This window comes from Platalea leucorodia (assembly GCF_965183815.1).
Source record: "Platalea leucorodia genome assembly, chromosome: 10".
Lineage (NCBI taxonomy): Eukaryota > Metazoa > Chordata > Aves > Pelecaniformes > Threskiornithidae > Platalea > Platalea leucorodia.
Genome location: NC_138832.1, coordinates 10,472,136 through 10,488,014, shown reverse-complemented (window position 1 = coordinate 10,488,014; position 15,879 = coordinate 10,472,136). Strand labels below are relative to the sequence as shown.

General features: G+C 35.1%; 1 protein-coding gene across 1 annotated transcript in view; it reads right to left on the bottom strand.

The window, feature by feature from the left end:
• LRCH2 (leucine rich repeats and calponin homology domain containing 2) overlaps positions 1 to 15,879 on the bottom strand; it is a 54,566-nt gene that overhangs the window by 23,455 nt on the left and 15,232 nt on the right. The window contains exons 2-11 of the mRNA XM_082322924.1: positions 12,335 to 12,479; positions 9,705 to 9,831; positions 7,578 to 7,683; positions 7,339 to 7,475; positions 6,988 to 7,121; positions 5,465 to 5,552; positions 4,229 to 4,340; positions 3,839 to 3,936; positions 3,686 to 3,753; positions 3,339 to 3,443 (exon numbers count right to left, since the gene is read on the bottom strand). Of these exons, the coding sequence (XP_082179050.1) occupies positions 3,339 to 3,443; positions 3,686 to 3,753; positions 3,839 to 3,936; positions 4,229 to 4,340; positions 5,465 to 5,552; positions 6,988 to 7,121; positions 7,339 to 7,475; positions 7,578 to 7,683; positions 9,705 to 9,831; positions 12,335 to 12,479 (1,120 nt within the window). The remainder of the gene's footprint in view (positions 1 to 3,338; positions 3,444 to 3,685; positions 3,754 to 3,838; positions 3,937 to 4,228; positions 4,341 to 5,464; positions 5,553 to 6,987; positions 7,122 to 7,338; positions 7,476 to 7,577; positions 7,684 to 9,704; positions 9,832 to 12,334; positions 12,480 to 15,879) is intronic.

Sequence of the window (15,879 nt, the reverse complement as noted above, 5' to 3'; positions counted from 1 at the left end):
TAGACAGATAATTATCAGGCCAATTACTTACTAATGGTGATACTGAATTGCTAAATAAGAACTTGCATAGGACACTTGTGCTACTACTGCGATTAACTTCCTACTTATGTTTCCTACTAACCACACAAATTCTGTTGTTACAGAGGTAGCATACAAACTATTACTTTGAAAGGGTTCTAAAACTCATACAAATTTTGAAATGTAAATTACCCAACAACACATACACAATGACATATTTATATATATTAAACTGAAAAAAATAACATTATGACTCATTTTTCTAGTTTTGTATCATGCAAGCATAACATCTACTCCAAACTCCTGACTAGATGGGAGAGAAAGGTGATGGTAAGACCAATTATGATACTGGAAAACATTCTCTAAAGTTTGAAAATTTAAAAAGTGGAATCTCTTCTCAGTCACTTATACTTTCATATTTTGAGCAAACATAACATCATGATTGAGGGACACAAATGAAGTCAATGATGGTAATGCTATTTTAAGGTTAGCTATCTTCCAAGTTTAAACAAGCAAGCACTACCTATGATCTATAAAGTGTATAAAGACACTAGAAATCTTTTACAGTGAGACAAAAAAATGATGCATTTTAAACCCATTCAGGAGCAGTCTACTGTCTTCATATATGGCTCTGCTTTGTCATCATAAGATGTGCTCTTAGGGATTTAGACAGTTTTAGGAAGTCACTGCTGTCAGGTAAGAACCCATACTTTGATGCAAACTGAAACGGGCTCATTTGGTACTAACGAAGATTATTTCATCTAAGCTACCCTACTAACAGACAAGGGCATCCAGAGTAAGTTACAGAGTTTCAATTGATAAGGTAACAAAGTCTGAAATTACTTGATTCATCACCTATGTGTCTGAGCATAGCCTACACAGCCCATTCCAGATTTCTTGTTACCTCTGAGGTTTGTGTATCTGCAAATGCTTCCCTCATGGCTGTCAAATGCAAAACAAATTGTCACTCGTCATGCCAATTTGAAAGTGATCACTTTAAAAATTAACGTAACTTAAAAAAAAAAAAAAAACAACCACTTTTGCCTGAGGTTCTATACTGGAAGTACTATATATTAAAAAGCAAAAACTGAAGAGAAAGCATGCCAAAGGCACAGGAAATTATGCTTCTAAGTTTAGACTCATTTAAATGTTCTTTGGAGAGTTGCCTAATTAAATATTTTCCTTAAATAGTATTCCATCTTAAAGAACAATAAATGCATTGCAATCTATTTTTGTTAACAAAATCTCTTAGGCTAACTTAGCCAATCCCTTTATTCTGTTTTTGTTTGAGAAATGGCCAAAACTGTTTCTTTTGTCCACATTTTAACTTTGGAAATCTGAAGCTCTACAAACACTTTATACCTTGATGCACGTCCTGCCGCCCTTGTCCTCTGGAAGAGTTTTTCACTGAATGAAGTTCTATAGCTTAATGGCCTTCGTCTGTATTCATATTTCATGTACACCAAAGCCAAAGACGGAAGAAGGAAGCAGGACAGGTTGATGGGAGAGGACAGGGAAGTCATTAGCATAGCAAGCAAAAAGAAAAGAAACTGCATAATATTTAAAAATAACCCACACTGAACGAACAGAAATACGATTAGTAAGAAATTCTTTTGTGATGCTCACTTTTCTGAGGATTCTTTTTACTGAGATTGAACACATTTTCCACAAACAAACACAGAACTTGAAACACATCTTCACTAAACATCTAAATATTATTGCTAAATTAAGCTTTAAAATATAAATGCTTAACTAAGAAGTAAAACTTAACAACTAATAAGATTGCATATGTCTGAACAATTCAAGAGCAAAGCAGAACCATTAGCAAGATCACTGCATTAAGATACAACAGCATATGATGAGTAAAATTTAAGTTGCAGTACTTCAGAAGAGGAGTGGCTTGGTATTTCAAATGATTAGATAACCAGGAAATATCAAAACTAATCAAACAAGACCCACATGCAATATAAATAACCATCATATAAAAACCTAATAAGAAAACCACACTTATTCGGTCTTTATTAATAAATATGAGAAAATTTAGCATTCTTAGTCTTTTTTGCAATACTTTTCCTAATAAGAATGTATTAGCATTAAGATCTCATTCTTATTTTTCCCCTTACCAATGTGAACAACCAATTCTTAAACACACTGCATGGAGTTACAAGTAAAACCTATTTTACCTCCTCCCCCCCCATGCTATTATATTTAACTAGTATAAAATGATGGTGAATTTTTAAAGCTCTGCAATTCATAGTAGCAGGATATCAATTTCTCTAAGGGCTTCACCTGTATTTCAACTATCTTAAAAGAAAAACAGCAGTGCAGAATCTCATCATTACACAGAAATTCAAAAGAAACAAAAAATATTATTTAAGCTGGTATGAAGTTAAATCCATTACTGTGGGATAATGAACGACTGTAAAGAACTATTTTAGTTCATGAACTACTATTAACTACAACTTTTACCTTTCAGGAAAGAGCTTACTCTCACCAAGTACCTCACTGTTTTTTTGCCTGCTTGGTAAAGGACCCAGAGAGAACACGGTTCCTACCCTAGCCTGTCCGCGTCCTATGCAGCTCCAGGTATGCCTTCCTGCTCTTCCTTTTACACAGCTGATAACTTGTTCTATTACAGTCCTTTAATCTGCTGCTTGTTCTACGTCTCCTTTTCAAGAATCACTCTGTTGTGTTGCCCAACACGAAGTAGAGAAAGTCAGGCAGTTCATCAGGATGAACTTAACACTGTTCAAATTATTTATTTTTATATATATTTATAATATATATGCTCTGTCATTTGACAGAATAATGTTTGAATGAATTTCCCCTTCAGTCCATGGGAAATTTATATCTCTCATCAGACTGAACGGAGGAAGTACCACCTAAATTACCTCATTTTTTGAATAAAAATAACCAGTCACAAACAAACTATATGCAGGTTCCGTAACTCATGCAAACTAAGACAAAGTCATTTTAACATGTTACCCATAATCTACTTATGAGCATTAACCGTGCCTACTTCAGTATAGTGCTTTGGGGAAAAAAAAAAAGTATAAAAAAAGTTTACATACATCAAACCAGGAAATCAAGAGACTTCCACATTCACCTCCTCCTCTCTATGGGAGGTGTTATCACTGCTTCCCTAGACACCAATTTTAGGAAAACAAACACAGGATAGGTTACCTTGAAAGAGTCTGTAACTTTAACTGTTTAACACCTGGACAAAACTGTTCTCAAAATGATGTGTCAAGAGCTTTTGGGTATAAGGCAGGTTAAAGAATTAATTGTAACACAAGTTATCTTAACTAATGTTGTAATACCTGTGTTTTTGTTCTTGCTGCAGTAACTGAGCTGCTATTTTTCTTAAGTCAGTCACTTCTTTGAGTTCATCATCATCTTCAGCCAGCAGCTGTTCTTTCTGAAGTCTGAAAAATTAAACATTAGTGACTTGCCCGACTTCAGTAAAGCAAGACACAGTAAAGCAAGGCCACATTATTGGACGATAACTAAGAAGCGCTTCCTATAAGTTTATTTTCTGTCCAGGAAGGAGCACTCTATGTGATCAATATGAGATTTCCTTCCTCCATATGCAAGGAGCTTAAAACAAAACCACCCTCACCTCCCACTGTCAGTAAAACCTTCCCAAAAAAACATCAAGAAAATTTACCTTTTTTCATCTCCCCAGTCCTCACTCTGTTCTATTTTCCGGGATTTCTCAGGATGTTTTCCCCGTTCCTTATACAGAATGAAAACTAAACTTAGACTTAATTTAAAAAAAAGCAAGCCTGCTGAACAGTTTTTCTTTGTCAAGCTGTGCTACCTTGATATAAGACAGCAATGGTCCAATCTGTACATCTGCTTGCTCAGGAATAGCTCCCTCTTCTGCATTCGGATCAATGTAATCATACACCTCCTGGTCTAGTGAGGATTGATGAAGAATGGAAAAGATGATATTAAACAGTTCTCTCAACCAAATGTTATTCCCGAGAGAGATAAGTACTTATGAAAAATGACAGATAAAGATAAAACAATGAAATCATGTCTCCTTGAGCTAGAAATAATCTTTCTTCTTTCTTTCTGGCCTTGTCTATTTGTGATTATTACATTGTTTTCTGAAATGATGAAAATACAATGCCAACATGTGATCATATCATTTTGTGCAATTTTCTTAGATCACCCAAGCAAATGACAGATGCACAACAGATATTACCTTTCTGTGGATCAAGTTTACTTCCCATTACATGATTGTCATTCCTTAATGTCTGTTCCCTTGTTGATTCTGATACCTGGGAGTGAAGGCTGATTGTATCATCATCAGATGGCTGCAAAGACAGTCACATTTAATACAGAACTTACATATAAATTACGTTATTATATGATTTGCTAAGAACTCACAAATTATAGTGCAACTGACCTTATCATGAGGGATGGTTCCCAGGACAGAGAAAATAACATCAAGTCAGGAAGGTTTCTTTTGTGGGTGGGGTGGATTTTTTTAGGGCAGGTGGGATGGAGGTTTAAGGGAATCACAGTTTAGGGAGTGACAGACAACTGTTCAGTATATAATACTGAAATACAGTATTTTGTTCAAAGAGGTCCAGTTCAGTGCCAATCAGTGGACTAAGAAAACTGAACTTAGGTACCTTCTTATCTAAAGCCTCCAACTACTTTGACCCTTGCTAGACTACTGGAATTAAAAAAAAAAAAAAAAAACACAAAAAACAAACAAACAAACAAAAAAAACCCAAACCAACCAAACAAACCCCAACACAGCTTTACTTCTAATAATTTGGAATTTTCTTTAAAAAAACCCAACTAGTAATACTCCTTGTTCTACAGTTTTTCCACTAACCATCACTCTGCATTTGTAATAATTCTCTTAAGTTTCAAAAATCTTTTGTTCTACACTATTCAGCTTTGACATCACTGTTAGTAATTACAGCTCCTTAATCTAGGTTTCCACAACTACACAGATAACTTGTAGGGATTTTTGTTCATCGCTTTAAACCTAGCAGGTCATCCAGAAGTTTAAACAACAATGAGGATTACTAACATGTACAACACTCAAGTTTAGTCCAAATAAACTTACATTTTCTTAAGTACATTCATTTAATTAATAACAAAAGAAAGTTTCAAATAAATTTTGTCCTTTGTGTAGAAAATGATTATGCATTTCACACATTAAAAGATCCAAACAATTCCTTAGGTCAGAATTCAGTTTTAAAATGTACGAAATTTGGACTGGAATGAACCTTAACCAGAAAAGTCAAAGCGATACATAAGTAATTTGTGTCTGACACTGGCAGTCTAATGATTTAAACTCAACTGTACAGATGTTCAAAGAATGTTAAATGTAACTTAGTTAAGTATTTCTCGAATGCCACAAAATACAAAGGAAAATTCTAAAAACAGAAATTATGCAAAATCAACAACGAAAAATACTCACTTCTGTTGTGGACAACCTTTTATCCCCATTATCACTTCCAATGCCAGAGTCTGGTCCATGATTTTTATTGGGATAAAAGTCCTCCATGCTACATTAAGAAAAACAACACACAAAAAACCACACAGGAATGAAAGAAACAGTAGTTTCACTTTTCTAAAAGAAAATAAAACATCCTTTTAAAAATATGTTCTCTATACTCATCTACAGTTGCTGATACAGAATTTTTGCACCATGCCCCATGTGCAGAGAACAAATTCTTAATCTCCTACAAGAGTTGTTCAAGAAAAAAGTATCAAAGCAAAGTTAAAAGTGGAAATGATCAATTATGGTACTCCCTCTGTATCTATGCAATTTTACAATTGTTCTATTTCATTCAAAAATACCGTTTTCAGAAAAGAAGGCTTTCTCTGAAAAAACCGCAAGTCCTTGAATTTTATTGGCAGACATGGTTTTCTACTAGTAGCAAATATACATTCCCTAATAGACTGTCATATTATAATGATTTAACTCTGCCTGAATATCTGTGAAATATTTCCTCCAAATTCATGCCTTTCAAAGACATAAAATTGGCAGCATCAACAGGACATGTTTTCCACCTGTGCACTGAAGCTTGGTTTACGTCATAAGATTATCTGGAAAGTTTAATTAAACAAGTTCTCACTGCTACAAATATGACGTACAGCAGTGATACCCATGACTTTGTTCCTTTGCAATACATTTTAGCTGTAGGCCTTAAGTTCAGTGGAGGCTTTTGGGGAGCAGTTGTGGGCCGCAGTTTTTGGAAGTGATCTACAGACACTGTGGACTAATTCCCTAGGGCACAGGTGCCCGAGACCAAGGCCATGGACTGAATCTCATAGTTCAGATGGTTCTGTGTAAGCTTTATTCATAACTTTCATCTTTTCTTCAGCCTTGAACACAGAGAGACACAAGCTCCATGCGACATTTTAAGAAAATAGGCAAAAAGAGAGTATTGTTCCATATGGTTTCCAATGGCAAGCCAACTGACAACAGAAAATACAAAAGCATTCCCATTTAATTACTCAAGAGGTACTCGGTACAGAAATCCAACAAAGGATTCTGCACTTTTTGACCTCGACTAATCTATTAAAAAAATCCACAGTATTTCACTGACATTTAAGTTAGGTTCCCCTAATACATATGTGGGAGGTAGACTTTCCATCCAACAGACTAACTCTATATTCAGAACATTTATGGGAACTTCTCATCTACTGTTTTGACATATCTATTTGGGAAATAAATAGCTAAGTTTTCCAATAAATTAATTTAAAATACATCTCTGTTCTGATTTCCAAATCTTTAGCGAGTACAATGAAAATTTTGCATAGGAACTCAGATGAGCCAATTAAGCTTCCAGTAACACAACCTTAAAAAATAAATACTATGAGTCCTAAATAAAGAACAATTAAAGTATTGAAGTTACAGCTATTATCCGTAATAAACAGATCACTTCATAGCCAACACTAAAGTAAAATAAAACAAAAAAAAAAAACACTACTCACCTGTCTGTGAGTGGTTGGGAGGGGATTCGTTTACCTAATGATGGAAGATCCAAAGAATCTGGTTTTTTATCTATTCTGAGGCATGCCTGAATGCTGAGGAATTTAAATATATGTACTTTACCCTTTAAACATATCTGTTGGAAACAAATGAATAAAAAAAAATCTTAATTACATAGCATGTCTTTTGAAAATGCACCCCAACAAATACTTTCTATACTGAGTTTGTACCCACAACTTCCCACTAGGAGAAACACAGCTAAAAAAAACCAAAAACTTGATTTGTATAAATTAGAACAGCTTCCTCATAAGATCCTAATGCAAATTTCTGAACTAGAATGCTCTAATACTAACCTGTGCTGGTGGTATCTGCATTGGATTGTTATCCAAAACTATAACTTGTAAATGACGTAACTTTCTGTAACAAATTGGAATTTCTGTAATTTTATTACAAGAAAAATCCAGCTTTACCAAGGGAAGGTCTCCTAATTCTGCATTCGGGGAAACAAACAGAAAAAAAAAAAATAATCAGGTATCTTCTTAACACTTTACCTAATTTACCTACATTAAAGAAATGAAGACTAGTATCTTACCATCTGGCAACATATGGAGATTATTTCTTCTTATATTTAATTCTCTAAGTGACTGCAATTTTCCTATCTGCTGGGGAAGAACCTGAAGTTCATTGCAGCTAATATCCTAAGAAAGACATAATTAATAAATTAACTGAACATCTTAAATGATATTAAACTGCTATCAAAACTACTATAAAGCATAATATAAAAGAAATAAATCCTATCTTTCTTGTTTTTCCCACAAAGAAGTACCGTAACAGATCTCACTGTTTCTTCAGTATTTAGTGATACATGTTTCAGAAATTCAATTCAAAAAGTTAAAACAATGAATGATGAAAGACTGGTTTTAAGATTAAAACTGTAGCCTAGGAATCGGGATTTCCTGGTGTAGTTCCCATATCAGTTAAAAACTTGTGCTACTGCTGGCAAATGGTTTGCATTCTGCTCCTTTTATAATCATTCTTCCTTAAAAAACCTTGAACCAATCCATGCAACTAAAAATTTACAAAGAGCAATAGCAGACTCACCAACTTTTTGGATACAAGCACTAGAGGGTGACAAAGCTGCACCAAGTGAACAGAGACTACAGCTATTTCTGCCACTAATTTAACATCTATTTATGTAGCCCAGACCGAGTCAACAATCACATTGATATGACCATTTCTAACCTTGTTTATTTCTGATTCAATAAAATTGACTTCAGAGACTAGTTTTCTAGACTACATAACAATGATAGATACCTATCTATCTCATGAAAAACTGGAAGCTGATTTTAAAGGCTAGCTGAGTCTGTAACCAGAAGCCAGGCCTTAACCAGACGAATCCAGCCTCCTTCTCCACTACATGCTTCCAGAGCTTCAGCTTAGGCACTGTGCAGCTACTTTTGGCAGCCACAATGTCTGCACGTAGCTGGACGTCTCGGAAAGCACAGGCTGCTTGGGATCAACTGTTGTGTATCTATTGCAAGTTCTTCTCTGTCCACGTCATGAAATTTAAGATGGGATTCCCTTCCTAAAAGCATCTTTTTAGCACGTGGCTTAGTTGTCAACATTTTTTTTAATGTATATATATTACGTATGTTCTAAACAGGTATAACAGAGGTACTGGAATGAAACTCTCTAGTATGTCCTTAATCTGTGTCATCAGGCATGCATTCGAGGTCTGACAATTTTGAAAAATAAGCCAAAAATACCACAATTGCAATTCTGAAAAACATTCACTTCCTGTAAACAATAGCAGTGATTCCACCTTGAAATCCTATGACATTGAAGTGAGCATAAAGAATTTCTCACCAAAGAGTAGCGGACACTAGAAAAGCCTCACAAACATTCAGAATGTTTCATATTACTTGTAAATTAAAAAAGAATGTTGATTTATAGCTCAGAAATTAGGTCATATTAAACACAATCTCCATACATACTGAAAAAAATCAGACCTAGTCCAAGTGCCAGGTCAGTGAATAATTGTGCATAGTTCTCCAAAACACATGAGCTTAACAAGGAGTAATGATCAGAAAAGTCCAGAATATTAAGAAATATAGAGAAAGTAATGGCTGACAAGGCACAAAACTTCAGTATGCCATAGGATGAAATCCTGTTGCAGAGAGACATAAACTGTGAATATCACACATCGTTCTGTTCACCCCTACCAAAATAAAGGAACAGCAGAAGGCGGGGGCAGGCCACACCACCACCACAGAACAAAACAATGATTGAATGGCGTAACTTGTGTAAGAGTACAGGGTAAAGAGAGCTGAATTCTTCAGCTAGAAAGAAGATTCCTGATAACATATAAGAAAAATAAATAGAATTATGATTATTCTATGGAAGGTAAACAGAAGAATTCACCATTTTTAACAACATACAAGTGAGGGACTCAAATGAAATAATCTGAAGAGCAATTTTGTTTATAAACCCCTTAAACTTTAGTTAACACAGCATACTGATCTGTGTTTTACCCCATTTTTGAAACTCTACGATATATTACACCCATAATTTGAGCTTAAACACTAAGAAAAAGCAGTAACTGAATTTACATTTTGTAGTTCTATAGTTTAAAAATTATTAATTTATATTTTTCTTAGGCTGTAAATAAACTGCTTATAGTTTAAGTTTACTTAGTAAAATGGTGCACAATTGTACTTACCAACTCCATTAGATCTCTCAACTTTCCAATTTCTTCTGGAATGGAGACCAGCTTATTATTACTGACAACCAGAACTTTAAGTGGAAGATCAAACAGGTATTTTGGCAACGTTGATAAAAGATTTCGACTTGAAAGAAAAATGAACAAGCAAGGCTAGATTATAATCTTCTTTTTAAGCCTGACAGGGAGTCCGAGATGCACATTGTACAACTTTTCTCCTATTCCAGAAGATATTCTCCACCTATTACAATTTCATTTAAACGTAAGCGACAATCTCCATCATGACTGTTTGATGCTTGCTTTTATTCTGCTTTCTGACACCTTCAGAAGGGCCACCTGATCTGACAGTCTACCAATATAAAGTTAATGTTCTCAGCAAACCAGAACTTTATACAAGGCCATTGCTTCTCATGTCATGTGGTCACGTCACTCCCGAGCCATTACAAAAAGCCCTGAACATCCATTTATTACTTTGCTGAGCATTAGTCTGGAAGGTAAGTTTTAATTAAAATTGATTTCTTTTGTGTATATCACTTTCCGACTGCATGCACATGTCTGCTTTGTACACAAGAAATATACTGTTACTGACAATTTGATTTAAATTCATATTGGAAAAACTACCAACTGCAGACTGCCACTGCCAGAAATACATAGAATTTTTCTAATAAGGTACTTGTACATTTACAAAAGCCATTGGAAAACCAGCTTGTTCAGACGTGGTATGAAAGCAATTCCTTTCATACATAAAAGTAAAAAAAAATTGAGTAATTGCTGTTGCTTTAAGTAGAACTGTGTAGAGGCGAGAAGTTCTATTTTGAAAAAAAACCCTTTTAAGTGTTGACATTTGTGTTCACACTGTATTAAGAAAAACACAGAAGTTTTACTGTTTAATTGATATGTATCAGAGTACTGTTTTCATATTTAAACCAAAGGTTTTTACATTATTTTTCTCCGTGACTACAGTTTATAGGGCTGCAAACCCAACAAAAATGAATTTGTGAAGTGATAAATAAGACAAATTTCCTTGCAACATTTCAGCTTCAAAGTACTGCAATTTTAACACCAGAAAATGAAAGTAAGCTTCAGTATCTTTATAAAAGTAATGTATTTATTCTGTTAATTCTAAGTGAATAATACAAATAAGTTTTGGATGTGAGTACGCAGTAAGTCTCTTTTTAATGTTATATTTCAGGCAGATATGACAGGCTTTTTTGGTTAGAGAGCATGAGAAGCAAAAATATAATGTGCAAGTAAACTTTTTTAAATTGAATATTAATATGTGGCAATGAAACAGTCATTCTCTGCATCACTTAAATTTCCTCTGTTGTTTTTTTTTTTTCTTCTTCTTTAAAAAGAGCTGCCTATTTTACTATGAATTGCAGAATACATTTCTTCAATTGTCTGAATCCAAAATTAGAATTTGAGATCATGTGGTTTTCTTCTGTAACAAAATATTGAAACTAGTAGGCTAGGATTTTAGCTTGTTCTTCAACTACTGTAGTCCACATGTTCATGCACTGTGACAATAGTCCTCAGACATTAGCACAAAAATTAAGACAAGCACAGTAAGGCAAATGACGATTAGAAGAATCGACTCTTGAAATAACATGCAATGCCCAGTTAGAACTACATGCTACTTTATTTCTGTGTAAAGAATTGCATTCAGCACCTCAATTACCATCAAAAGAGAAATGGGCTGTTGCTGCTCTGTGAAGAAAGGTCAAATTTCTTTCAGAAAACACCTTTATATCATTAATCCTCTTTAGAATTGCCACAGGACAAACTACTCTTTAATTATCACTATAAGTACTGATATTTGCAGATTTTGAGACATAGTTTGGTTTGTGGTTTTTTTTTATTTTGGGGGTTTTTGTTGGTTTGGGGTTGGTTGGGGTTTTTTTTGTTTTGGTTTGGGTTTTTTGGTTTGGTTGGTTTGGTTTTTTTGGGGTTTTTTTTTGTTTGTTTTTTTGTTTGTTTGTTTGGTTTTTTTTCTTTTCCAAGGATCACTTCACAAAGTTTTTTCAATATAAATTGTGGAACCAAATCTCAAATGTTAAATAGCTCTTAGCCAAGAAGACTGTTCTGGACTTGATGTAGTCAATATAAGAAACAAGGAATATTGTGGAAAACAGGGTCCTGGCTCTTTATGGGAGCGTTCTTCTAGATTCCCTCTCCTTCCAGAGCTCATATTAATCTTCTGTTCTTCTCAGAGAACCATATGTTTTCCAAGTTTAAGAACAGCAATACAGCAATGGATGTAAATAATGTGAAAAAATGAGTAGGGCCTTCTGGTCAGAGTAATCTACCCTCTTGAGAGCAGCAAATGTTTACACATGTAGTTTCTAAACACTGTCTGTCTTCATAACATTAAAAACAAAGAAAAATTGTAAACTTTCCTTATCCTCAGCTACCATAGTTTACTGACTGAAATTTTGTAATGCAGTCAATTCCTGCCCACAAAGGAAGCAACAGCCACTGGCCTTAAAACACCAAGGATAAGGCAAACAAACAACAGAATAATTTTATCTATCTGGGCAAAAACGAGGGCACTCAATGACCTGACGAAGTAGAATGCCACCTCTCCAATGAGGTAAGTTATATAAAGACCAAAAATAGCAAGCATTACTCACCTAATGTTAAGGTAGGTAAGCATTTGCAGGTTTTTAATAGATTCTGGAATGGATTTGATGCAGTTGTGATACAAATTTAAAGTTTCCAGTGGTGCAAACAGCCAGACATCAGGAGGAATTTCAGTAAATCTGTTCTTTGAAAGATCTAGAATCAAAAGGGAGGAAAAAAGAAAAAAGAAAAAAAAAAAAAATCTTTTTTTAGTCAAAAATTTCCCTTCAGTAAAAGGAGATAGAAGTACCCACTGTTATTCTTGTCATGCTCCTAAAAATCAGGGTGTTGCAAGAAGTGTAAAATAATTCAGTTTTACCAGATGCTACTGCATATAATTAATACACAAAGAAATACTTAAAATACTAAAAGATTATTGTTTTATATGCCATTATAAGAGAAAATAGAAAAATGACAGGAATTCAAAAATATATTACCGACTATGTAATTAATAACATTTAAAATGCAGCTGAATATCAATTATGATTGCCCCTCCTATCAGACTTTGTTCTGTGCAACCTTTGGGCTTTTTCCTCCAATTCTAGGCACAACAGTAAGTCAAGGTACAAACTCAGTAAACATTACTCTTCCTGTTTGACAGCCACATTAGAATCTAATTTCATGGTACTAAATATCTGCAATGCTAAGGCCAAGTTTGGGAAAAAAAAAGCAAAACTACACCTTATGTTTATTTTGCTAAAGAACTAAAATTCTCATCTAAAAAATATTCTTTATTGCAAGCACAGTAACTGAGACATTCTCCAGTTGCGCATTTATAACTTAGCTAAAAAGAATAAAGTTGCAAAAACCAACGCCGAATGCTATAAAAATAAGGATGCAATTTAGCCTAGCCTAAGAGCAGAAAGAGGAGGTATCTTTGACAATGGAAACATAATACTTGAACTAGAGTTATTTTGACAATGCATGACTGCATTATGCAAACCTGCATGCAGAAGATTTGAGAAAACAGTGCGCTACAAAAACGTATACCATCTCCGACTATATGAAAGCTTTAAAAAGACCAGAAAATTTAAGTGAGATGTGACCCAAGAATCCTGGAAATTATCAGTTAACTACCAAAACCTGTGTCATAGAAAGCCCATGAAACTATCTTGGAAGAAAGAGATATTTACTTGAGAACAACTGTCTACTTTTTTGAAAGTAATTCTGCTTCCCAACCCAAGATATTTCAAAAGGATGTGGTTTCTCAGAAATGCTGAACAAACTCTTTTAACAGAGCAGCAATACAGATTCCTTGCTATTTCAGGCTTTAGTTCTCAGTTTTTAACACTTGCATGAAATAACTGTGCTTCTGCTTAGCTCCTATCACATTATCATTGGAACAAACATATAGTTTGTCCTACACTAGACTGAAAAAACAGACTAGAAAGCGGCTGGAACAGTGGTTCAAAGTCAGGCTCAGAAGAGAGCTCAACAGCCTGAAGTATAACTGGCAAACCAGCTATGAGCGGCATTTTTCGGGGTCAACACTGGACTCAATATCGTTTAGTATCTTCATCAACAACCTGGAAAACAGGATAGAATGTGCCCTCAGAAAGTGCATAGACAACACCAAGCTGGAGGAAATGAAGAGGCAACTCACATGCTGGAGGGATGGGATGCCAGCAGAGTGACCTCAACTGGCAGATGCCCCATCCAGTTTAATAAAGGCAAATGCAAAGACTTGCACCTGTGCCAGAATACCTCCTCACACTAGTGTGGGCTGGAGGACAAAAGGGTGGAAGATAGCTTTGCAGAGAACACCATGTGACACTGGTACACAACAGGCTGCATGCAAGTCACCAGTGTGCCCAGCAGTGGGGAAGGCCATCCACACAATGTGCTGCAGATGCCCATCAGATAAAATGGACTGGTACAATGAAACATCATCTTCCAGTGGCATTATTTTTGGAAGTAGCCTCAACTTTGCTTCCTGAAGTCTAGATTATGTGAAATTTGTGAGCTAATTGGCTGTCACTCCATCATTGCATCATTTCTAAGAAACATTCTCAAGCTAAAGTATCACAAGGTCTTCCTTTAGATCAGGGCATCCACTGCTGACACAGAGTTCTGCAAATACTAGCTGCAAGAGGCAGAAAGAGAAAGGTTTATGTTGCAGGATTGGCATTCTTAATGAAGGGAATGACAAATGGAATAAGATTCACTAAAACTAATCATCTCAACTAAAATTAAAAAGCTTATTAAAAATATAGCATAGCTTGAGAGAGTTTTCACAATAATGAAGTTTGTTTTCTGTTTTCCACCACATCAATTTTCAAAACATCATAGAAAAATGGCAGCTTTCACATGAAAGAATTTACTGCAAAACCCTTTTCAGGTTAAACAAAGGCTCTCTTATTCTAATATTCAGCAGAGTGGGATAACTGTGTGCAGGAAAGATGCACACAGTTTTATTGCTGGCAGGCACAGTTCTACAACCTCCACCACGTGATGAACAGTCAGTCTTTGATACAATCCCATTCTGAAGAAATCAGCTCTAGGGCTCTTCCTGATTTTGTTTTATCAGCAGCTGGAAAGATAACTTAAGACCGGTACAAAGATCTAGTCCACAAAATACAAATGACGGAATTCCACTCTACTGCCACTGATCCAAAGAGCAGTACTGCAGGTTATATCTAAACTGGAAGATTCAAGAGCACCATGAAAATTCTGCAGCTCTGTGCGCACCCAGCCATACCCCAACCACACATCTTGGAACGACACAGGTTAAAAAACAGCCTTGCCGTTTCTTTCGCAGAAATAAAACCCAAAGGTGGGCCAGAAAACTATAGTGTGCACCAACTCTCTGCTCTGGACAATGAGTGGAGCAGGACGGCAGTACTCAACAGGCAATACAAAACCAGCGGTGGTTTCTAGCCAGGCCTGACAAAAATCACATCAGCACAGTCTGGTTGAAATCCCTTAGTGTACCCTCGTACAAAACCCATACAATTTCACATTAGAAGAAAATACACAAATATTGTGAAACTGGTATATATTACTGTTGAAAACACTTCCCTGAAAACAATGCCTTAAGACACTGTGGGGCAAAGATTCCACTTTTCCATTATGAAAGCTAGAAGTCCTCTTAAAATAGGAAATGATACCCATTATCTGTCAATAATAAAATAAAAAGGTAAACAGATAGTTGGAAGATAACATGACTTCTCTTCCAAGCAATTTTTCATTCATTCATTGCAAAACAGTAGCCCCAGAGCTAGAATAGCCCCAGATCTTTCTAAAGAGAAAGATTCAAGTGTATATGGTTTTCTACAACATTCAAATATCACATGTACTTACAGCTTTTTAAAAACAAGTAATGCTATTTATCCAAACTGAAAAATGACTTCTACTCCAGAAATGTTTTCACAACAAGCAAAAAATTTTATGAGTTCATCTATTATGCTAAATAAAATGTAGATGTGAAGCTTATGCAATTTAGGTACATTTTGAAGACAAATAATGCAATGTATGACTGAGAAATAAGTAAGAAAACAGGAGGAAACTTCTGGAATAGAGCGTTCCTCTGTAAACAAGATAGACTTCATCTCAATCA